Source organism: Lepidochelys kempii, chromosome 3, assembly GCF_965140265.1.
Source record: "Lepidochelys kempii isolate rLepKem1 chromosome 3, rLepKem1.hap2, whole genome shotgun sequence".
Taxonomy (NCBI): Eukaryota; Metazoa; Chordata; order Testudines; family Cheloniidae; genus Lepidochelys; species Lepidochelys kempii.
Window position 1 is genome coordinate 36731118 of NC_133258.1, and position 24900 is coordinate 36756017.

At 40.2% G+C, this 24900-nt stretch overlaps 1 protein-coding gene across 1 annotated transcript in view; it reads left to right on the forward strand.

Moving 5' to 3' along the window:
- PXDN (peroxidasin) overlaps positions 1–24900 on the forward strand; it is a 152719-nt gene that overhangs the window by 80688 nt on the left and 47131 nt on the right. Inside the window, exons 10-16 of the mRNA XM_073336142.1 lie at positions 2177–2449; positions 3895–4011; positions 5376–5534; positions 9628–9740; positions 17361–17517; positions 22428–22536; positions 23120–23277. Coding sequence (XP_073192243.1) covers positions 2177–2449; positions 3895–4011; positions 5376–5534; positions 9628–9740; positions 17361–17517; positions 22428–22536; positions 23120–23277 — 1086 coding nt within the window. The remainder of the gene's footprint in view (positions 1–2176; positions 2450–3894; positions 4012–5375; positions 5535–9627; positions 9741–17360; positions 17518–22427; positions 22537–23119; positions 23278–24900) is intronic.

The window sequence follows — 24900 nt, forward strand, 5'->3', positions numbered from 1 at the left end:
ATTGATTGTATTATACCATTGATTGTATTATACCATTTAATCAGAGTAATAATGTAGATTATCTTTAGTAGTATATGAGGGAAGGAAGAAGAGAATTAAATGGTGCTGTTGTTCTAGTGTCTGATCTTTAGAGACCTGACTTAAGATGCTCAAAACAAAAATAACAATGCCACTCACCCAGTTTAATGGGTGGAAGACTTGAATGGACCTGTAATGTGCCAGACAGCTTTAGAATGAAAAGGGGAGTCTATCAGACATGCCAAACCCGGGAAAAAAAATGCAGAAATAGGGTTTGTTTTTGGCTTAATTGGCTTGTGAGTTGCTTGTTGGCTAATTTTTGGCTTGTTGCTTGTTTGGTTTGTAGCTTGTTTCTTGTTGTAGCTTGTTACTACTTTTTTTTTTTTTTTGATCGGCTCCCAGCAAGCAAGGGCAAGGGAGGGAGAGAGTCAGGGGTGCAGAGCAGGCCCATCACAGTCCCAAACAGCATGCTGGGGGGGGGGGGGGGGGGAATATAGTCACATAGAGTATTGGGGTTCTTAGGGATTGGCTTGTTTTGGCCTTGTTTTCAAATGGGATTAGCTTGATTTTTGTTTTATTGTGAAAATCAGGGTGCGTGAAAGTTGGCAACTGTGGACTCTATGCAGGCGTAGGACTCGTCTTCTCCTGGACACTCCACCATCCATTGTCCAGACAGAGGGAGATGGGAGCTAATTGGCTCCTTGCTTCTCACAATCATTCATTGAAAACATTGCCCAGGGCTTCTCAAGGCTCTTGCCCCATTTCAGCTGCCCATTTTAGGGGTGGGTATGGTCCTGAGTGATGGTAGGTGGTAGGAGACCTGTAAACCCTGCACTGGACCTACTTCAATGGATGGTACAGGGAGATGGGACACATAGTACCCTTCCTCCATATTAACTTTAATAAAGTTTTGGCCTAATATTTTAAATCCATCCTTGTGTCTGTCCTCATTCACTTGCAAGTCCTGCTTAACGAGCTGTTTTGGCACATTACAAAATCAAACAGTTTCTGGTTTCTGTTCAAGAAAGGCCAAGAATGGAGAATAGCAAAAGTGGTACAGGTCAATCATGAGATGCATTGGAGATGCATTGCAGAGGACTAAACAATACTTTTGTACAACCCCTTCTGGCACTATGTCAGAGTCTTGCCTGTGTTTCATATATGAGCACTAACTTCACCCGCAGAATTGTTTTATGGAGATGTATTATATATGTTTAAAGCAGGGGTCTCAAACTCAATTTACCTTAGGGCTAGGGCCAGTCCTCAGACCTCCCAGTGGGCCAGTAATGTCACTGAAGATGGTGTTCAGAAAAGAAAACATTTATGTTGTATTTTTTTTAAAAAATTCTTAGAAATAATAAAACTGTCATACAATTCTTTGCCTGCCGGAGAGTTTTTAGTGTTTGTCAGACACCTGGCAATGCTTCAGTTCTGTCGGTTTGTTGATGTTTGGCCTCAGTGACTGAGCAGTTGAAACCTTCAGGATTGCAGCAAGGTGGGCATCAGATAGTTGTGTTCGGTATTTTGACTTGTTTTTATTCATTGTGGAAAAAAGTGATGCTACCTCCATAGGTGACTCTGCCTGGCAACTAATGATGCTGCCTCCATGTTTGACTCTGCCCAGCGACTAGTGATAGTATCTCTGTCCCTCTCCCCCAGCCAATGGGTGCTGTGGGGGGCGGCGCCTGTAGCAGACATTGCATGCAGCGTCTCTCCGGCACGGGCCGCAAATGGGGAGGTTCTCGGGCTGCGGATGGCCCACGGGCTGGGACTTTGAGACCCCTGGTTTAAAGGGACACCAGCAACTTAAAAATTACATTCCTGAAAACGTTGTACCTACTTTAGTCACAAATTACACTTATGATTGCTATAATTGAAAAGTTATTTAAAACCATTTTTATCTCCCCCCCCACCCTCTCTTTGTGCATTAAACAGCACTTTGTCTATAGTCAGTTTGTTTTCTTTGTATCAGTTTCTTTCTTGGTGAAAAGAACCTTTTAAACAGCAACAGATTATCAAAAATGTGCTTTGTGCTCTGATATTTTTTCATAAATTCCTTAAACACAATTTTATAAAGGTTTTTCTTCTAGCCTGTTGATGTTTATAAGGGTCTGGAAATGGATGAAAGCCACATTTAAGCATGGTTCTCTTCTGATAGCCAGGCCAAGTTTTGTGATCCACCCACAAAATACAGAAGTATTAGTTGGAGAAAGTGTTACTTTGGAATGCAGTGCAACTGGCCACCCGCAACCGCGGATCACATGGACAAAAGGCGACAGAACCCCTTTACCAAATGATCCTCGCATCACAATAACTCCTTCAGGAGGCCTTTATATACAAAATGTGAACCAGGAAGATAGTGGCGAGTATACCTGTTTTGCAACCAACAGTATAGATAATATCCATGCAACTGCTTACATCATAGTGCAAGGTAAGTAATATTAAACAAGGAAAGACATTATATTTTTCAAAAATTAATTCAAAGGAAACATATTTCCATTCTGATTTCTAAATTGCTGGAAATGAATTAGACCATAAGTGCATTATTTTAATTGTGTACCCTGTTCCCTCTCCTAATATAGTCAGTGGGATTTTGCCATTGACTTCAGCGAGAGCAGAATCTCAGGCCCTTAATTTAGAAATAAAACTTCGGAAGAATTATACACAAATGTTTATATCCCATTCATATTTTGAAATGTCTGCTGCTCAAGATTTTGTCTGCTGGTCTGTTTATATAATCACATGTATACATACTGCCAGTGCCAAGTTTGTGTGGGACTCAAATATTTTCTGCAGCTGGCATGTCTAAAAATTAATATGTACACATGTACTACTGGACGTGGAGTTCTGAGTGTGGTTCTGTGTCTCCCATCTTTCCTAATCATTTTTCTTTTGACTGATTTGCTGCATGGAAGCTAGCAATCCCTCCAGCCCCCGTATCATTTGTACAGCTCTTCTGTGAACTGGCAATTATAGTAGTACAAATTATTGTAATCAGAGTAACTTTATTTTCAGCATAATTTGCCAAAAGCCTAGAATATAAAATATTTTCAGGAACACTATATGCAATAAATTTCTTTTATACGTAGGCTATTACTCTTTAGTCTTTAAAGCTGGAAGTGATTTTTCCTTAGGTTTCTAATATCTTTTAAAAATTTAAATTTGTTCTTTCCTCATCAGTTTTGGTATTTTCCCACTTTTTTTTCTTTTAGATTGTAAACTCCTTAGAGCAAGAACCATGTCACCCTATACATACTTATTTTTCAAATTATAGAAAACAAATTGCCCTTATGTGTTTAGTTCCACTTTTCCATCAACTAATGGGTGGATGTATTTTGAGAACTGAACAAATGCCCGCTCTCATTGGTAATGCCACAATGTTACTGCAGAAGCTGGCCTATACCGTTGTTCATTGGTTTTCTTTTGTATAAAGGCACTGTGTGTGTGTTACAAGAAAAGAGCAGCTCAGGCTGGTTGTGATCACATTGTGTTTTCTTCATAATTTAGTTGAGGATTTTTTTAAAGAAAGAAAGAAAGCAAGATATTTTGAATCCAGAGAACATTCTCTACTTGATTATACCAGTCTTAAGGTACATCATATTTTGGATCTATTATGATTATGATTATGATTATGATTTATTATTTATTTGTATTACAGTAATGCCTAGAGATCCCAACTGAGATCAGGGCCCCATTGTGCTAGGCTCTGTTCATATATGTAAGAGAGAATTCATGCCCCAAAGAGCTTACAATCTAAAAGAGCTAGCAGGATCCCTTTCCCCACAGAACTGTGCAAGTCACATAGAAAATAAGTAATATCAACCAATGGAACATCTTTCAATTGTTGTTTAACAAGTTTTTTTCTCCCTCCTGTAGCTGTACCTCAATTTACTGTCACTCCTCAAGACAGAGTAGTGATTGAGGGCCACACTGTAGATTTCCCTTGTGAAGCGCAAGGCTATCCACAGCCCGTTATTGCCTGGACCAAAGGAGGTAAGAAGTTGATTCGAGGTTTTACTTTTAAACATTTAAAATATTACATCCCTTTAGGAATCACTTATGAAATAGCACAAAATGTATGTGTGTGTGCTATACAATTGCCTTAAAAGCTTCTTAGTCTCTGATGGAAGATGTCAATTTGGTTAGTTAATGTAGAACACTTAGTAGTTATAAATCTAAGTAGATTAAACATATAATGTGATAATCTTTAACTGCCATCTGTAAAATGTTTGTACAAGAAATATTCTTTACATTCATGTGGAGCAGATGAAAGACTTTGGCATGGGCATAGGGGTCCACTCTAGTCGACTACATTTCAGGAATGGTACTGTAAAGATGCTAGGCCAAATTCAGGGGTGATAGAAATGATAGTGTACATAAGATCAGTAATAGATCTACTACGTGTACCAACATGTGGAAGGGTGAGGTTATAGCAGGAAAAGCAACTCACAGGGGGTTGTAAGTGGTGACAGATACAGCAGAGTTCCAGTAAGAACTTGATCATTGAGGCACTGACAGTGTCTATGGATTTTCCCTCTCCTCCGCTTCCTGAGGTGGCTCCAAACAAATGTTATGTACAGTGGCCACAGATGAAAACAAATAGAGTGTGGTGGAAAGGTAGCAGGGGTGGTGGACAAGACTGGCACTCAGCCTTATTTTGGTGCATTTTGTTTCATTCCTTTTATGCTGGTATATCCGGTTCTGCAGAGCCGTACACTTTTTTTCTGATAGTTAGGTGGGCGAAATGGAGAGAAAAGATGAATGGTGAATATTCTTCCTACGTGATGACATGAAAGTAACAATGCTCTTCATTTGCATCCTTCCTATAGTGATTTGTTGACTTGATGCTTCGTGGGTGTGAATATCATGCTTTCCTCTGTTTTCTGCTGAAAAAGTAGATGTGGAAGAGGTCAGGAACATGAGGGCTGGTCTCCACAGAAATCAGTATAGTGGCATCGCTGCAGAACCTCTCCCATCAGCTTAGTTACTCCACCTCCCTGAGAGGCAGTAGTTAGGTTGATGGAAGAATTCTTCCATTGACCTAGCACTGTCTATACCAGGGGTTGGGTCAACGTTACTGCATTGTTTAGGGTTGTGGATTTTTTACACCTCTGAGCGATGTAGTTATACCGACCTGATTTCCTAGTGTAGACCATGCCGCAGTGTGTGTTCTGGAGAGTAGATAGTAGTTTCAAAACATTTTTTCTAAATAATTTGTTTTGTGAAACCTTACTTTTTTATTTAAAAAATTGTATAGGTTTTATCAAATACTAAATGGCTCTGAGTTGTGTCTGAAATATAGATAGTATTTTATTTTACATGGCTGTAATTGGTAAATAACAAATGCTGTGTTTCAGGGAGCCAACTCTCTGTAGATAGAAGACATCTAGTACTATCATCTGGAACACTGAGGATTTCCAGAGTTGCTCTACATGACCAAGGCCAATACGAATGTCAAGCCGTCAACATTGTAGGATCCCAAAGAACAGCTGTACAGTTAACAGTACAACCTAGAGGTATAGTCACTATATCCATATTTGTATCTGTTTAGAAAAAGTACATTTAGGGCCAGCTATTGCGGAAGTATCAAGTGAAGTTAGGCAATTAAATACCTTTATAAATATGAGTCTTAGACTTATGTTAAAATATTCATTGGAATGCTTGACTTATTCTTTTCCTCTTGGAAACCATGCTTGAAACTTGGAGTTAATATTTATGAGGTTTGAGTCAAACAATTTTGTTTTAAAAGGCACCTTTTAACTTTGCTTCTTTTACTTCATCGTGATAGAATTCAAATATTTAGTTAGCAAAGATAGGCTCCTCTCCTGGAGAGCTTATCTTCTTCAGCACTTAGCACCCTGATCCTGCTTGGAGCCTCTGGGTGCTTCCATAATACTACTACTACTAATAGTAATAATGATAATTTAACCTAAGTGTGGACTTAGTTTAGAGGAAGAAAAATGGACTGTTAATATAGATGCATACACCAGGTGCAATTCACCTCTGTCTGTAGGGCCTGCACAAGCTCTATACATGATTTATGTTTTTAAAATAGAGCTTAAGAGGAATTTAGCTGGTTGTGCTCGACTTCTGCAAAGGAGTTAATTTCACCCTTGAAGACTATTCCTGATTTGCAATTTCATAGTAACTTTTATCCCAGGATCTCAGTGCAATTTAAAAATGTTAATTAAACCTCACCATACACTGTGAGGTAAGAATCTATTTATATACCCTCATTATGGATGAATAAACTGAGATACAGAAGTAAAATGTCATGTTCGGGGCAACACAGAGGCAGTGCCAGAGCCAGGGGTACAGCTTAGAACATAGTCCAGCAAATAATCTCTTAAATACATACTTTGGACATGAGTAGCCCCATAATTCAATGGGTAGCAAAGATAAGGAACTCAGTTGTCTCCGTTTGTTCAACATCTAGCTCAGTAGGACTGTGATCTTGACTGAAGTAAACAGGAATGCTCTCGTGCTTATAGTTATGCATGTGTATATGTGCTTTGTTGGATCAGAGCCTAACAGAATAGGATTTTTTTTTTTTTTGTCAGTTGGAAACTTTGCTGCTCATTCCGGATTCCTAGTTCATAAATTCTGACTACATGTATTTTTAGCTTCCAGTTTTCCTTACTGTTTGCTTAATAAATGAAAAGGTCAGAAGCTGACCAGTATTTATGTCAGAGTACTTTTGTTTGAAGAAAATGCTGCTGTCTTATGAGACATTTTTCTGATTTTTTTTTTTTTTTGGTGGAGGGAAGTTTACCCTTTGGATGACTGTTTTCTCAGATTTTGTGGGGTATTTTTGTGTTGTGAAAATTTTGCCTTTCTTCTGGGTCTGTTTCCCATAAGACTGCTGAACATGTGTAACTAATTAGACTGTTTTTTTTCATTATGTGTTGGTGGCCAGAACCCCAAAACTTTCTGTTCCCAGAGCAAAGGAAAGATGGCCTTCCCATAGTATTCAGTGTCATTCCTGAAACAGAAAATCAAACAACATGAAAAATGTTGTCCATTTCCCATTTTTTTTCTTTTTTCATGCAACTCTACATAATTTGCCTCTAAGGATTAAGTAGGAACATTTTAGTTTGTGTTTTGTACTTGATTCTCTGTGTTGACATATCAGTGTTTCAAGTAATATTACTAATTGAAAATGTTTTTGAATTACATGTTTAATCTCACTGAGTTCAGCCCTTGCTCAGGGAAAATACCCATTGACTTCAGCTAAAAATAACAACACTGACCTCAGTGAGGAATCTAGAGTGGACAAGGACAGAAGCTGCGGGACTAGAAAATTATGTTCACTGAGTAAACTCATTAATTAAAGTTAAATCTAAATGTTGCTGAATTTATACAAATTATTACATTCAAGAAACTATGTTAAAAGAATGTTATTTATGTTGCAAAGTCAATCACACAGAAGTTAGAAAATGCCACAAGAAGTTGCCTGTGCCACAGAATAGGTGGTGCTCACTTAATGAGAAGTTACTCAAAATTTTGTTTTCGCCTTATTGTTCAATATGTTGCCCCATGCCTTAATTGCAGTAGGCTATTTAGACCCTACTCTGAGGACAGAACGATTCCTTTTTGCCTGAGCTGTTCTATGGTGCTCATCACTATAGTATCTGCTTCACAAATATTAATGAATTTATTTTCGCAACACCTCTGTGAGATGAGGAAGTACTATTGTCCCCATTTTGCTCATGGGGAACAGGGGCACACACAGATGTAGGTCAAAAGTATCCATTAGTTTTGGGTACCAGTTTGAGACACTTGGGACCTGATTTTTTTTTTCAGAGTACTTAGCATTACATACCACTTTATATGTCGAAAGCCCAGCTCCCATTGTCTCCAGTTCTCAGCACTTCTGACATTTCAGTGTCTGGATGGGAGGGCAGACTCCTCTGCCCATTCCCCCAAACATGACCCTTTGTGCCCTGTCCCCTCCCACCTGTCCCAATCCTGTCTCTCTCCTCATTTCTCACCCCAGTCCCATTCTCCTCACGTAGCCAGTCCCAGTCTCCACTCTTCAGGCTTCTCATCCCAGGCCCAATCTTATAGCCCAGCAAGTCCTAGTCTCACCCCTTTGGACTACCTCACTGTTCTCAGTCCCAATCTCTCCCGCAGTGGCCCAGCTGCGTGTCCCAGCCAGTCGCAGTCCCTCCCACCCTTGTCTCCTCATCTTATGTCTTTTCTCTCCCCAACCCACATCCATCTTCCTCGTCCCCACTAGCTTCCTGTCCCAACCTCCCTTCCTGTGCTCCTCGTCCAATCTCAGTGTCTCCCCATCAGTCCCCCCAGCTCCTTGTCCCAGTCTCTTTGTCCAACCAGTCCCACTTCTCCTTCTTGCCAGTCCCACTTCTCCTTCCACCTTGCTTCTCATCGGCTCTGTCTACCCTTCCCTTCTTTCCCCCATCCCACTGGTCCTTGCTCAGCCAGAACTTTTTCTCAGTCCCCACTGCAGCTCCTCATCTGGTGTCAGTCTTCCATCCATCTAAGTTCCAGCCCCTTCCCTCTTGGCTTGGCTTCTAGTCTTCTTGTCCAGCTAGTCTCAGTTCCCCGCACCTCCGTGACTCCCGGATCAAGTCTCTTTGCCTAGCTTGACTAAGTTTTCCCCATCAGTCCAATTTCCCCCTCATGCCTCTGCAAATCTTCAGTCAGTCTCTCACCACCTGGCTCTTTATCCCAGTCTACTCCCCCATTGCCCGCACAGGTCCAGCTCTTGTCCCCTCTGTATTCAAATCACTCAGTTTTTTCCTTCATACTTCCTAGGCCTAGCAGGGGGCCTATTGAAAGCACAGGGGAGAGTCTCCCAATTCTCAGTTCCTGTGCCTGGACCCAGCATGACCTGCAGCAGCCCATAGATGCAATCACATGGTAAGTCCTGCTCATGTCTTGGGTGGAACATGCCCAATGTGCATTGAATCTTTGGGGGAATTTAGCTGCTAAAATCTAAGTTGTCTTAACAGAACATTTGTGAACTACAAATTTAAAAGAAAAGTCTTCCAACTTTAAAAAATTTGGTCAGATTGGCCAGAAAAAAGCACATCCCTCACAGAAAGGCCATACATATCCCTGTCAGATTTCAAGTGCCTGCTCCAAAGCATGGCACTAGAACTATTCAAAAAAGATCTCCAGGGACAATAAAGCATTTTAACATAGGCCAAAACAACATATTTTCCCATAGCTTCATGCTTGGAAGTGGCTGCACTATTCTGCCTAAAATTTTCTTTAAAGAAAATTTAGCCGGAGGAAAATGGAAAATTTCAGCCCAGTGGTTAAAGTTTGGCAAAGTAACAAGCAACTGAAAAGAAGTTCTTATAATGGGAAGTGTTGGGGAAATAGGTAGTGGTATGAGCCCCATCTATCATTCTTGTTCTGAATTTTTTGTGTGCAAATAATAGGATGAGTAGTTTATTTGAAAAAGTTTTCCTGTTTTTAGTGCCATAATAAAGACTCAGTTGTATCTGCAGCTCTTATTGCATTCATTCAGCTAAGTTGTTGTAGTATGTGATTTTGAACTATGCCTTTGTAATTTTCTTTATTGTACAAACATAAAATACTTTCACATTTTTTCATTGTGTCCATGTAACATCATTTTAGTTACCCCTGTGTTTGCTAACGTTCCGAGTGATATGACAGTAGAAGTTGGCATAAACGTTCAGATTCCATGCAGTTCTCAAGGAGAGCCTGAGCCAGTAATAACATGGAATAAGGTAATAAATCTTTGTCAGATTGCTTTAGAGTGCAGTGGCTTTTTCAGATTTCACCACCGTTAAATCAGGCTTTATTAGGTGCGCTGTGGCTGATTGTTGCTTGTTCTGTGTCTAACCTCAAATGACATCAGCAGCTGCCGAGGGTGTTCAGAGTGTAGGTACTTAACCTGAGAATTCTACGTGACAGTGACACAGCTTTTGCCCAGGGGCTGTGCCACCGAAGTACTGTAGTGTAGATGCTTCTTACCATTGGAGAAGGGGTTTTTCCATTGATGTAGGCAATCAGCCTCTCCAAGAGGTGATAGCTGGTTTGATGGAAGAATTCCATCAACCTAGCTGCATCTACAATGGTGGGTAGGGTGACCTAAGGACACTGCACAGGGTGTGAAATTTTTCACATCCCTGAGTGATGTACCTAGGTTGATCTAAGTTTTGGGAATAGAGCAGGCCTATGGAGCACCTCTAATACAGGAACTGTGCCTAAAATTCGCATTCCAGGTTTGAAAAAGGATATTCAAAGTTATTGCAAAGGCTTTTCTATTTCAGTTTTGTGCAGCTCTGAAAATTACAAGTCTATGTCAAGAATAGGATAAGGACTCCTTGCAGACATTTTTGCTGGCATTGCAGAGGCCCAAGACAGTACTGTAGCTTCAACCATGAGAGTGGTTGGTGACTCATGGTGAAGTTGTTGAATTGTACCTTTCTGTCTGTGCTTGTTTGACAAATATTTTTTAAAATATTTTCTGTATATGAGAGTATCTTAATGGAAAAAATCTCACACAGAAATGTTATGCTAAACAAATGAAAACTAACGCAAGCAAGAAAGATCAGGCAGGCCTCCCACTCAGTCTTTGATTTCCACTGTGGTCTTAACCATTGCAGGAATCTGACAACCGCGGGTGATCCTATGTAGCATGCTATACTGCCCTAGTGTCCAATGACACGTGTTAAGAATAAAGCGCCAACATGAATCTTGAATTTCCTTGATTCTCATACCACTATAATGCTTTTTTATTGTTTCATAACAAGTCTCCCCACACGCCACAACTTTCAAAAACATGTTTTTTGTAAATGACTGCAGATACATAACACATGGATGAGATGAATATCACTTTCAATTAGGACTCACTGCATTTTGATTGCCTTATTCTTGACAGTTCTTTGGCCTCCTTTTCTTCCTTGGATTTGTGTGGTTTTGCTTTTTGTTCTTTAGTTGCATGTGCTAACCTTGTTTTGTTTCCCATTCTTTCTATCAATGATTAATTGATTTCTTTTGGTAGTTGACTTTCCTGATGCTTAATGGGTTGGCCTTTTGCCACCTATGTTTCATATGATGATTGTGTATCTGGGTTGGTTGGCTTCTAATTTTTTAATTATTTTGCATTGTATTTTTTTCTTGATCTCTTGCAGCAAGCACTTCCATACATTTTTAAATAAAAATAAATTATTCAAAATTTGATTGACTATTTTAGCTTAATGTTCATTGTATATCCTGCAGGGAACAGTGTCTGCTTTCCCATCTCATTTTGGCAAGAGCCAGGGAGCCCTCATTACCACTATGCCTTGCTCCCTACCCCTTTCTGGTGGTTGAAAAGCCCAGTAGCCTTTACTTTATTAAAAAATAAAACCTCTGCTGAATCCTGCCATTGTTGCTGTATTCACACTCGACTGCAATCTGAATCTTCCGTGATTTTTATGTTCCAGAGTACACTGCATTGCACATCTGAAAACTAATCTACAATTAGTAATCTACAATAAGAACATAAGAATGGTCATACTGGATCAGACCAATGGTCCATCCAGCCCAGTATCCTGTCTACTGACAGTGGCCAATGTCAGGTGCCCCAGAAGGAGTGAACCTAACAGGTGGTAATCAAGTGATCTCTCTCCTTCCATCCATCTCCACCCTCTGACAAACAGAGGCTAGGGACACCATTCCGTACCCACCCTGGCTAATAGCCATTAATGGACTTAACCTCCATGAATTTATCCAGTTCTCTTTTAAACCCTGTTATAGTCCTTGCCTTCACAACCCCCTCAGGCAAGGAGTCCCACAGGTTGACTGTGTGCTGAGTGAAGAAGAACTTCCTTTTATTTGTTTTAAACCTGCTGTCCATTAATTTCATTTGGTGGCTCCTAGTCCTTGTATTATGAGAACAAGTAAATAACTTTTCCTTATTCTCTTTCTCCACACCACTCATGACTTTATATACCTCTATCATATCCCCCCTTAGTCTCCTCTTTTCCAAGCTGAAAAGTCTTAGCCTCTTTAATCTCTCTTCATACGGGACCCTTTCCAAACCCCTAATCATTTTAGTTGCCCTTTTCTGAACCTTTTCTAATGCCAGTATATCTTTTTTGGGATGAGGGGACCATGTCTGTATGCAATATTCAAGATGTGGGCGTACCATGGATTTATATAAGGGCAATAAGATCTTCTCCGTCTTATTCTCTATCCCTTTTTAAATGATTCCTACATCCCGTTTGCTTTTTTGACTGCCGCTGCACACTGCATGGATGTCTACAGAGAACTATCCACAATGACTCCAAGATCTTTCTCCTGATGAGTTGTAGCTAAATTAGCCCCCATCATATTGTATGTATAGTTGGAGGTTTTTTTTTCCAATATGGATTACTTTACAGTTATCCACATTAAATTTCATTTGCCATTTTGTTGTCCAATCATTTAGTTTTGTGAGATCTTTTTGAAGTACTTCACAGTCTGCTTTGGTCTTAACTATCTTGAGCAGTTTAGTATTGTCTGCAAACTTTGCCACCTCACTGTTTACCCCTTTCTCCAGATCATTTATGCGTAGGTTGAATAGGATTGGTCCTAGGACCGACCCTTGGGGAACACCACTAGTTACCCCTCTCTGTTCTTAAAATTTACCATTTATTCCTATCTTTTGTTCCCTGTCTTTTAACCAGTTCTCAATCAATGAAAGGATCTTCTCTCTTATTCCATGGCAACTTAATTTATGTAAGAGCCTTTGGTGAGGGACCTTGTCAAAGGCTTTATGGAAATCTAAGTACACTGTGTCCACTGGATCCCCCTTGTCCACATGTTTGTTTGACCCACCTCAAAGAACTCTAATAGATTAGTAAGACTTGGTCTCCCTTTACAGAAACCATGTTGACTTTTGTGCAACAATTTGTGTTCTTCTATGTGTCTGACAATTTTATTCTTTACTATTGTTTCAACTAATTTGCCCGGTACTGACGTTAGACTTACCGGTCTGTAATTTCCAGGATCACCTCTAGAGCCCTTCTTAAATATTGGCGTTACATTAGCTATCATCCAGTCATTGGGTACAGTAGCTGATTTAAAGGACAGGTTACAAACCATAGTTAATGGTTCCGCAATTTCACATTTGAGTTCTTTCAGAACTCTTGGGTGAATGCCATCTGGTCCCGGTGACTTGTTACTGTTAAGTTTCTCAATTCATTGCAAAACCTCCTCTAGTGACACTTCAGTCTGTGACAATTCCTGAGATTTGTCACCTACAAAAGATGGCTCAGGTTTGGGAATCTCCCTAATATTCTCAGCCGTGAAGACTGAAGCAAATAATACATTTAGTTTCTCTGCAATGACTTTATCGTCTTTAAGTGCTCCTTTTGTATCTCGATCATCCAGGGGCTGGTTGTTTATCAGGCTTCCTGCTTCTGATGTACTTAAACATTTTGTTGTTACCTTTTGAGTTTTTGGCTAGCTGTTCTTCAAACTTTGGCTTTTCTTATTATATTTTTACATTTAATTTGGCAGTGTTTATGCTCCTTTCTATTTACCTCACTAGGATTTGACTTCCCCTTTTTAAAAGATGCCTTTTTATCTCTCACTGCTTCTTTTAATGGTTGTTAAGCCACGGTGGCTCTTTTTTAGTTTTTACTGTGTTTTTTAATTTGGGGTATACATTTAAGTTGAGCCTCCATTATGGTGTCTTTGACAAGTGTCCATGCAGCTTGTAGGGATTTCACTCTAGTCACTGTACCTTTTAATTTCTGTTTAACTAACCTCTTCATTTTTTCATAGTTCCCCTTTCTGAAATTAAATGCCACAGTGTTGGGCTGTTGAGGTGTTCTTCCCACCACAGGAATGTTAAATGTTATTATATTATGGTCACTATTTCCAAGTGGTCCTGTTATAGTTACCTCTTGGACCAGATCCTGTGCTCCACTCAGGACTAGAAAGAGAGTTGCCTGTCTCCTTGTGAGTTCCTGTACCAGCTGCTCCAAGAAGCAGTCATTTAAAGTAAAGAGAAATTTTGTCTCTGCATTTCATCCTGAGGTGATATGTACCCAGTCAATATGGGGATAATTGAAATCCCTCACTATTATTGAGTTTTTTTTATTTTGATAGCCTCTCTAAACTCCCTTAGCATTTCAGCATCGCTATCACTGTCCTGGTCAGGTGGTTGATAATAGATCCCTACTGTTATATTCTTCTTACAGCATGGAATTACTGTCCATTAAGATTCTGTGGAACATGTGGATTCATTTAAGATTTGTATTTCATTTGATTCTACATTTTCTTTCACATATAGTGCCACCTCGCCCACCCTCCTGCGTGACCTGTTCTGTCCTTCGGATATATTTTGTACCCCGGAATGATTGTGTCCCATTGATTGTCCTCACTCCACCAGGTTTCTGTGATGTCTATTATATCAATATCCTCCTTAACACGAGGCACTCTAGTTCACCCATCTTATTATTTAGACTTCTAGCATTTGTGTACAAGAACTTTAAAAACTTGTCACTGTTTATTTGTCTGCCCTTTTCTGATGTGTCAGATCATTTGTGAATGTTTCTCGTCTGATCTGGCCCATACTTAGTCCTCTTTCATCCCCTCCTCCTGACTAAAACCTAGAGAATCTCTATAAATAGACTCTCCTCTAGGAGAAGTCTCTGTCTGATCCACGTGCGCCTCTCCAGCAATCGGCTTTCCCCCAGTTCTTAGTTTAAAAACTGCTCTGCAACCTTTTTAATGTTAAGTGCCAGCCGTCTGGATCCACTTTAGTTTAGGTGGAGCCCATCCTTTCTGTATAGGCTCCCCCATCCCAAAAGTTTCCCCACTTCCAAATAAATCTAAACCCCTTCCCTCTATACCCTCGTCTCATCCACGCATTGAGACTCTGAAGCTCTGCCTGCCTACCTGACCCTGCGCATGGAACTGGAAACATTTCTGAGAATGCCACCATAGAGGTCCTGGATTTCAGTCTCTTTCCTAGCAGCCTAAATTTGGCCTCCAGGATCTCTCTCCTACCCTTCCCTACATCATTGGTACCTACCTGTACCACGACCACCGGCTCCTCCCCAGCACTACACGTAAGTCTATCTAGATGCCTTGAGAGATCCACAACCTTTGCACCAGGCAGGCAAGTTACCATACGGTTCTCCTGGTCATCACAAACCCAGCTATCTATGTTTCTAATGATTGAATGTCCCATTACTAACACCTGCCTTTTCCTAATGACTGGAGTTCCCTCCCCAGGAGAGGTAACCTCAGTGCGAGAGGATACCCCAACATCATCTGGAAGGAGGGTCCCAAATATGGGAAGGTTTCCCTCTGTTCCGGTTGACTGCTCTCCTTCTCTGGGCCTTTCATCCTCCGTAACAGCGCAGGGGCTGTCTGACTAGAGGTGGGACAAATCTACAGTGTCCTGGAAAGCCTCATCAACATACCTCTCTGCCTCCCTTAGCTTCTCCAGTTCCGCCATCCTGGCTTCCAAAACCCGTACACGGTCTCTGAGGGCCAGGAGCTCCTTGCACCGAATGCATACATATGCCACCCGCCCACATGGCAGGTAACCATACGTGCTACACTGAGTACAATAAACAGGATATCCCCCACTCTGCTGCTGGTCTTCTGCCTGCATTTCTCCTACAGCTACCTAGGTTAATGATAGGGTTTTTGTTTAAATCAAGAAGTTTTGATTATAGTGTACCTCGCCCCTCTCCCACTCCCCAACTCCCTCTCAAAACTCCCTGTTAGCGGTCCCTGTTCTCAAAGTTCCCTGGTCGCTTGCTCACTGCTTTATAAAGCCCTGGCCTTCTTGATAGCCCCGACCCCTGACTAAGGCTCAGCAATGAACAGAGGCTTCTAGATGTCAAACCTTGTTTAGAAGCTCACAGCTTCCAACTGCCGGCCACAGCACACGGTCCAATGACCACTGAGATTTCTGAAATTTAATGCATACTATAAAGTATACAGTATATTCTTGGGGGGATTCTGCAGGACTGCACATCCACAGAAAATGCTGCCCTCCCCCCCGCAGATTTCCTGTGGAAAATGGCAGGGAAGCAAAGGGAAGCCGCACGGGGTGGGTGGGGCGACCATGGGCACTTTTTTTGGTGGGGGATTTCTCCCCTCCAAACAGAAGTGAGGCATGTAGGGCACATGGGGTTCCATGCCACTGCCCACCCCCTCCCCCTTCTTTCTGCAAGCGCAGAGCTGCCCAGGTGAAGGAGGCTGAGTTTCGGCTCAACTGAGTTTGCAGCCAGATGGTCCCTTGGCTTTTGGGAGGATGATGGGCAACCTGGTGGGACAGAGATGAAGGAAGCTGTTTCTGGTGGTTATTCAGCATGACTAAGCTGGAGTTCAAATCTATGTAGGCATCTTTGGAGTCTCTTGTGGCTGAAAAATAACAGAACTCACCTACACACTTCAGATGGGAACTGTACATAGTGGAAACAAACAAATGATAGTGCACTTGACATCAGTTTCTCTCCAATAATGGAAACTGACCTGCAGCATGGTCAACCACTGCTCAGCTGAGAGGCAACAACAATGTACTTGGAAGGCACAGAACACAGGGAAATGTGTTCAGAGCTATGGCACAGGGCCCAGCGGAGAGGGTACTGAACTCCTCATTCCTGCTGAATTGTTGGCAGTATTCCCCTCCTTCCCTGTGGAATGGGTGGGGTACTCAGATCAGGCTGCAGGGCTGAGTGCCAGCAGAGGGGCTACTGGGTACCACTGCCATGAGAGGGGACTAGGCTTTCCTCTTTTCCCAGTATTAGAGGGGGGGAAAGGCGTCTGAGTGGCAGTGTTTCTGTTCTCCCTCCTCTGAGGATAATTAGCATTTGCCAAAGCATTCAGTTACAAGAGGTTGTATTCAAGTGAATATGAATGTGAATTTGTATTCAAGTGAATTCAATCCATTCCTTACAGTATATGGCCCCGCAGAGTCTTGTTTTATTATTTGTTGGGCCTGTATTTTATATGGAAAGGGCACACAACTGAGAGGATATTTTGTGCTGCTTTTTTAAGTTTGTAGACATAATAAATATATTCCGTATACTATTCTGCATGCAAACTGTCCTGTCTCAGTAGAACTGTACAGTACTGTGAGTTATGCTGCTTTTTCTTGCTAAATTTTGTTCTCTAAACTGTAAAAAAATTTTGTATGAGATTTATTAATGGATTTCTGTTGGGTTAATTTAAATGATTGACTTGGCATATAAAATTGGTACGAAATAAAGATAATCTATTACTGTTCTCAGAACAAGTTCACACTGCCAGAAGAAAAAAAAATATTCAAAATCTAAAAACAAATTTAAAATGCTAATAAAATTGCCAGAGATGATACATTTAGAATAACAGAGCATTGTGCTTTGCTGCAGGACGGAGTTCAGGTAACAGAAAGCGGAAAATTTCATGTTAGTCCGGAGGGATTTCTTACCATTCGTGATGTTGGAACAGCTGATGAAGGTCGATATGAATGTGTTGCCCGGAATACTATTGGATACTCCTCAGTTAGCATGGTGCTAAGTGTTAATGGTAAGGTTTCTAAATTATCATGGGTAGCAAGATATGAGTTAGGTCATACTATTTATACTCTTTAACATTAAAGGCATAAACATGCAGCTTCAACACCAAAGGCCAGCTTGTGAACTCCTTCCTCACCTAAGTGATTGTGTTGATTTCAGTGAAACTACTCAGGTGAATGACAGCTAACCAATGGGAGTAAGAGGTTCAAAATCTGGCCCTTGCGGAATAAGTCATCCAAAATCTCTAATATTGAAGCATCTGTGTGACTTCATAGCCTAGCATGCTTGGAGCATATTCATGATTGAAGTCCGAAAGAATGCTTTAGGTTGCAGGGGGCCACACAAGTTTCCTCTTGAGATATTTTTTGGCTCTATCTGAACTTGCTAGTCTCATGCACAAACTGACTTTTGTGATGACTAGACAGTAAATTCTCTGGCATTTTTAAAGGTAGATCTACAATGACTAATTGGAAAATAGTTTGCTGCCACAAAGAATTCCTAAAAGTCTTAATTGTTTATAAGAAGCCAGTATAAGAACAAATTACTTGGTAAAAATATAAATAAAAATAATAGGCTGGCTGAGAGACTACCAAAATCATTTGTAATACTTCCATGCTCTTATAGAGACTAATCCCAAAGCTCTTCTTACTGATTGTACATTGAAAATTTTACACAATATAGTGTACACTTTTTTTTCCTTTAAGTAACTAATTTAAATCTAGGTAAGAATGGCACAATATCTGTGTAATATAAAATGGAAACACACTACCACATATTTTTTTAAAATATTTGGTTATTGTTTCTTGGCCTGAGTTCTGTTTCGCTCTTGCTAACTTTTATATAAATGTTTTACTGTGCTGATTGCCCTGGCCTCTGGCACATAACATAACACAAAAAAACATGCAATGCATAAAATTATATTACATGTAATAGACAATTCAGCCTTCCTCCACCCCCCGCCCCATGTACTGCTTCATCAGTGATCCGTAGTCAAACACATTTTTGACCAAAAATAAGTGGTGTGCTCCGAGCTCCAAATGTCACGAACTTGAGCTCTGTCAGAACACCAGAGGATACAAATGGCAGAGTTGGGAGACCTTCACTGAAAAAATCTTTATTTCCAGTTAATGAGGAATGCAAATCTAGTGACAGTCTACAAAGGTATCAGCTGATCTCAGCCACCATGGTGATGCATAGAGAGAAAGTTCCTTAAGTTAGTCAGGTCTTAAATGTAACCTTGAATTGCCCCATAACAAATCAGAAGCCAGTGCCATTCACATAGTGCAGATGTAATGTACTAATTCTAACCAGCTCCGATAAGCAGTAGCCACAATGTTCTTCAGTGTAACTGAATAATATCATCATCAGACGAAACCCACTGAAGTAGTTCAACCTTGAGGTGATAAAGCCACGGTTAAGTCTGGCAATTTTCCCCCATGAACAAGGAAGGATGTCTACCTAATCATCTGAACAAACAAGGTTTAAGCCACTTGTATTACCTGAGAATCCAGTGAAATGTGGCCACGTGGCACTGCACAATAATTTAGGACTAGAAGTGAAGAATATTATGCTATATGAACTATACAATATTTAACTGATACTTAATCTCAGTTCTTCTTCTGTGTCCAGGGCCACCCAGAGGTGAGTGCAAAAGAGGCAATTTGCCCTGGGCCCCTGTTTAAGATGGCCCCCAAACTGAGTGGTATTGTGACCTGGCACTGGGGGTCACAGCACCACTCACTCAAATTTGGCCTGGCTGCCCCTCTGTCATGATGGACGGAGGAGTGACTGGACCAAACATGAGTGGAGCTGTGACTCTGTGCTCTAGGTTGCAATGCCCAGAGCAAGGAATTGGGCCCAGTATTGCAGGACAGGAGCTGCTACTACAGGGTGAATGCAGAGCTGGCTCACTATCCAACCCCGAACCTCTTTCTGGGGCCTCCCGTTAGTGGTAATTTTTTTTTATTTTATTTTATTTTAAAAGGATGGGGGGCCTCCGTTTCAGATTCTGCCTGAGGCCTCTGTGTGGCCCTTCCTATGTCACAATATCCACAAAACCATAGCCAACAAAATTCTCTTCACCTCAATGTCGCACAGACTCAGACTGCGGTCTCTGACTATTTTCAAAGCATGATGCAAATCAAACTTTCTTACAAACTTCCCCTCATAAACAAAGCTCACAGAGCAATCTGGTATAATTTCTGGGAGATCTTTCTCCATTGTGTCCTACCCCAGATTGCAACTTTCTAAAAACTTTGGCTTAAATTTAAGGCAGGATACAATGGGGATAGAGTTTATTAATTTAAAAAACTATATTTGAAAAATTTGAACCTGCTCTTTAAAGATTAAAACACCAAAAAAAACCTCGTTGCTTGAGCTACTTTTGTAGGACCCCCATAAGTCTTCCCCCACCTTTTGAAAACATTGAGACGCTCGGTCTTTGAATGGTAAACTTGCTTACCATATCAGTCTAACAAGTGAGCGATTGGTAGTGAATATTTAAAACAAAAATAAAGTAATGCAAAAATGTCTTTAGATATCCGACCATTGCTTCCATTGTTTAGATCCTGTCATGGGTTGCTCTACTCACCGCTGGATGGTGCCGCCTCCTGGCGGTTCTGGAGATTAGCTTGGTCAGGCCGACGCCCCTTCCAGCAGTTACACCCCATCAGTTTCACCTTTGCAGCTGTTCTCTCACTCCATCAACCATAACCTTCTCTTTGTGAGTCAGCCCTCCAGCCTTCCGGGGGAGAGGGGGAAGAGACAAGATGTGTATCAAAGTTCCTGCTCTCCAGTAATCTCAGGCAGTCTTTCACTTCACTGCCTCACAGTGCCTTTCCCACTAGCTGGCAGGGGAATCCCGGGCCCACCTGCTACTCTGGGGTCCAGCTAAGGGACCCTCTACACAGCAGCCAAGGTCCATTCCCTGCACATTGCTGTCTTTCCCTGAGCCACTTCCATACCTCCTGGCCCTCCCCACTTCTCTGGGTTTGCCAATCTCTTCACTCCCTGGCTTGTGTTTGCCAGAAGCTAGGAATGGGTGATGGGGGATGGATCACTTGATGATTACCTGGTCTCTTCATTCTCTCTGGGGCACCTGGCATTGGCCACTGCCGGAAGACAGGATACAGGGCTAGATGGACCTTTGGTTTGACCCAGTATGGCTGTTCTTATGTTCTCCCTGCTCCCAGGTAGTAACTTTAGGCAACTTGTCTCTGCAGCCTCTTAAACACAACTCCTTTCTCCCAGGGAGTAACTGCAACCTTCTCCCTGCCAGCCCTTTTGCTTCCAATTTCCTGTCTTTTGTAGAAACCCGCCTGTCCCTTGCAAGTGAGCTTCTCTCTAATTAACTGCCTTCAGATTAAAGCTCCACTGTTTGCAGCCTAATTAGCTGATTGGGCCCACCTGGTCTAATTCAGCTCCTGCAGGGCTGGTGTGAGGAGCTACACACCCCATCACAGATCCCAAAAATTATTTTTCCAAGCGTGTTTATCACTACTCAGAAAGACCACTCTACTGGAGCTGTAATAGAACCGGTCGCTGAGCTTCCAGTTATGCAAAAGTAGTGAAACCTTCCTCTGAAGAGTGCACTGGGTGTTTTAAAAAGCACATTGGAGAAAAATATTACTGTAAAGTAAAACTTTCATGTCAAACTAACAAGAGCAAGGATGTTCAGAGTTAAAGCTGGTTTTGTATATTCACCCATCCCATTCTGGCGTATTGGCTGTGGTCTCAAAGTTACAGTGCTGTTACTTTATTAATAAAATACTTTTCACTTGTATAGCATCTTCATTTGAAGATCTCAAAGCTCTTTACAAACATTAAGCCTCATAGCAACCATGTGAGGTAGGTAATGATCAAAGAGATTATGTACCCACTGCAAACCTGCCTCTTTCCCCCCCCACCCTTACCCCCGTTCCGTCAATGTCACTTTACCAACCACTCTGGGGAATCTTTCGGTATTGCTACTGGATCTGGTGGCCCCCGACACAGGGTAGGAGAGAGGCACTAAGGGGTAGATTGTATGAACCCAGCTGCACTTCAACAGCAGCAGTGGCTGACCAAACATTTCGTAAAAAGGTAGTTTCATGGACCCATGAGATCTTGCATTGCTAGTATTATGAAGATTTGTGGTCTATGAGCTTGTGATCTTTGTCCTACTTTTCGGAGGTTAGATAATGCTGAAAATAAAACAAAGATTTAAGGCCCCCAAAGTGGTCTCTCTTGCTTCCTAGAGAGATCCCAAGATTATAACCATGAACAAGTCCTCATAGCTACTTGGGAATCTCTAACAGCTTTTTAGGAAAAGCCTCTTTGAACTTATGTAATACAGCTATACATGTTCTAAAATTAAAAATGAAGCCTATAAATGTGGGGCTTTTGACTGTCGTGTTTCATGTTATCCACTTAAACCCATATACTTGGGGCCCAATCCAATATCCATTGAAATAAATGGGAATGTTTCCATAGACTTTAGTGGATGCTGGTTAGGCTTTTGGTTGCAACTTTTAAGCTGCTTATATGCTGCACCACAAGCAGAAGCTGAGCTAGAATATTGAGTTCACTTTTTTGCTTTGGTCATGGTTGTATAACAATTGTAAGACTACTTAACAGTTACTTAAATAGTTTTATTTATTTTTCACACACTGTCTTATTTTTACAGTAGTTTCATTTTAATTGAACACTTATTTGTAACTGGCATTTAAAAACAAAACAAAACTTAATTCTGCAGGGATGTAAATGTGTTTCAGTAGAGTTCCCAAATGATTAGTCATTTTAAATTTGGAGTAAGTAAAACTTAAGGAAATGTGGTTTTCTTTGTGAAACTGAAATGATGTAGTGTCTAGACATTGCTTTATATGAGTAACTTTTTTGTGTGCAGTAATGTTTGTAGTAATATGCAACTTCATGTTTTTCTAGTTCCTAATGTCAGTCGAAATGGAGATCCATTTGTAGCAACATCAATCGTTGAAGCAATTGCAACTGTTGACAGAGCTATAAATTCAACACGTACACATTTGTTTGACAGGTATCATGTACTTTGGGTTTTTTTTATGGGGAAGTCAAAATTAATTTTGGATATACTGAAAGAAATGCTACAATCAGTAAACCTATTTGACTACAGTACTATTACACATCTGAAAGATGAGACGATATAATGGTTTTAAATAACAAACTTCAGCATCTGGTTGATTAGTTTCTGGAGTGCTAGCAATTTAGCAAGAAACCCATGTTTTTAAATGAAAACTGCACTAAGTGCCACTGACAAACAAATTTGGCTAATAGGACTTGAATAGTTATTTCAACTATTTGGGGGGAAACAGCATGTTTTAAAAGCTTGGTTTTATTCAAAAGCCTACTGGTATTTTAATGTTGGATCTAATGCATTTTAATACAAATTTAATCTATTTGCATGTTTAAATATGTTTTTCAGTCATCTTGTATTAAATGTAGATATTTATTTTTATTTATTTTTGCTTTCCATTTTGGGATGAGTAACAAAGGTATAGTCAATCACGTCTAGTGATATCTTAAGTTGCAGAAACTTTTTAAACCATTTGTAGTCTTATAGCACTTGTGTATACACTTACTATTTTTCAATTATCTGTTAGTCGTCCTCGTTCTCCAAATGATTTGCTAGCCTTATTTCGATACCCAAGAGATCCTTACACTGTTGAGCAAGCAAGAGCTGGAGAAATATTTGAAAGGACATTGCAGTTAATTCAAGATCATGTACAAGATGGTTTAATGGTTGACCTAAATGGAACAAGTCAGTACCTTTTTCCTTACTTTCTGTGTTTTGTAGTGTATAAGTCATTTCAATTCATTATGCTTCAAGGAGTATTAATTTTAAAAGCTCTGTGCCCCACTGTGCAGCTATTACTCTTGTTGAAGTCATTGTGGCTCCTTGAGTGTGCAAGAGCTCACCAACGTGAATAAAGATTAGGTCCTTGATTCACACATTGCTATATTTTGATGTAACTTGTCTGTCTGAGATGTGCTGGTACATTATTTTAATTCTTCACTATTTGACATACTAAGGAAAAAAATGCTGCCGTCAAATTCTTCCCTCAGTTAAAAGAAATGCAACTGAATGAAGTACATGGAGTTGCATAGGTGTTAACAAAGGGGTGAATTTGGCTAATAGTTTCTTAGAAGAATTAGAATTTTTCCGTATGTACTGTTAAGACTGTATTCGTATTGGTTATTGCATCAAAAGAAAACATGGGAATCCCTGTTTGTCTTATCACAGAGAGGATATAATCAAACAGCAAAGATTTGTGCACTGTTTTTGATCACTTTACAGAACAGTATTTCTGCATTTTCTGTACCAGTTTTCCTGCAGTAATTGTTACTTGTTCTTAAAGCAGAGTATAGTATCAAACTAAGCTACAACAGTTTCCTGGGAGTCTGTTCTCAAATTTAATTTGCTATTAAGAAATATGTTTTTTGTTGTTTTTTATAAATAGTAAGAAAAAAGTAAAGTTTAATATTTCTGCTCATTAACTGCTCAACTCAGAAGTTAGAATTCTAATGCCCAGCCTGAAAATTTAGAGCTAATCACACTTGCAAAGAGAACTGTAAGCTAATTGTTCTGCCGTGCCTATAAGTTCTTGCTTTTGGCAGTTGAAATGTAATGTGTCAGTGTGTGAGACTTATGACTAAAGCCTTTGGAAATAATGATGGAGTTTTAGGAGAGATGCTGAGGTGTGGCAGGTAGCCAAATGTTACAGCTAGACTGGAATCTGAGGAAATATTTTAACTTATAAATACTACTTTTGATGTTTATAATTGAGAATTTCACTGTAACTTCCTAAAACTTTAACTGTGACCCTGAATTAGGCAAATATGTACAAGGCCAAAGACTGTAAGCTTAGTAGAATTAAACCACTATAAGATTTGTTAGTAAAAATGGACAGTTACTCATAATGCTGAGCAAACAATTTGCAAGGAATAATTTGTCTCACAAATTTGACTTCTTATTTGACTACAGAACATCCACAAACAGATCATAATTTCATTGAGTTTGCTGCTAATCATTCAGAATCGTTTGACATTTTCTTCAATATTTTTAACTACAAATTGCAAGTATTTAAATCTTAACATTTGAGAAATTGCAGTTTATTAGGATAATCACAGGGTTATTTTGTTTGTTCTATGGTTGGATGCAAGTATTTGTAGTATAAATACTAGTGCATCCAAATCTAACATTCTTTTTTCATGAATACTCATGTATGAAACACTGAAATTTAATTTTTATCAACTTTAATGCTAGTAAAAACAATCATTCTAATGTTCGCTGAAAGTGAATACAATAGGATCATGAGCATGTCCAAAGTGAATTCATTTAAAAAGTCAAGCTAATTATCTCAGACAACATTTTATAGTGTTG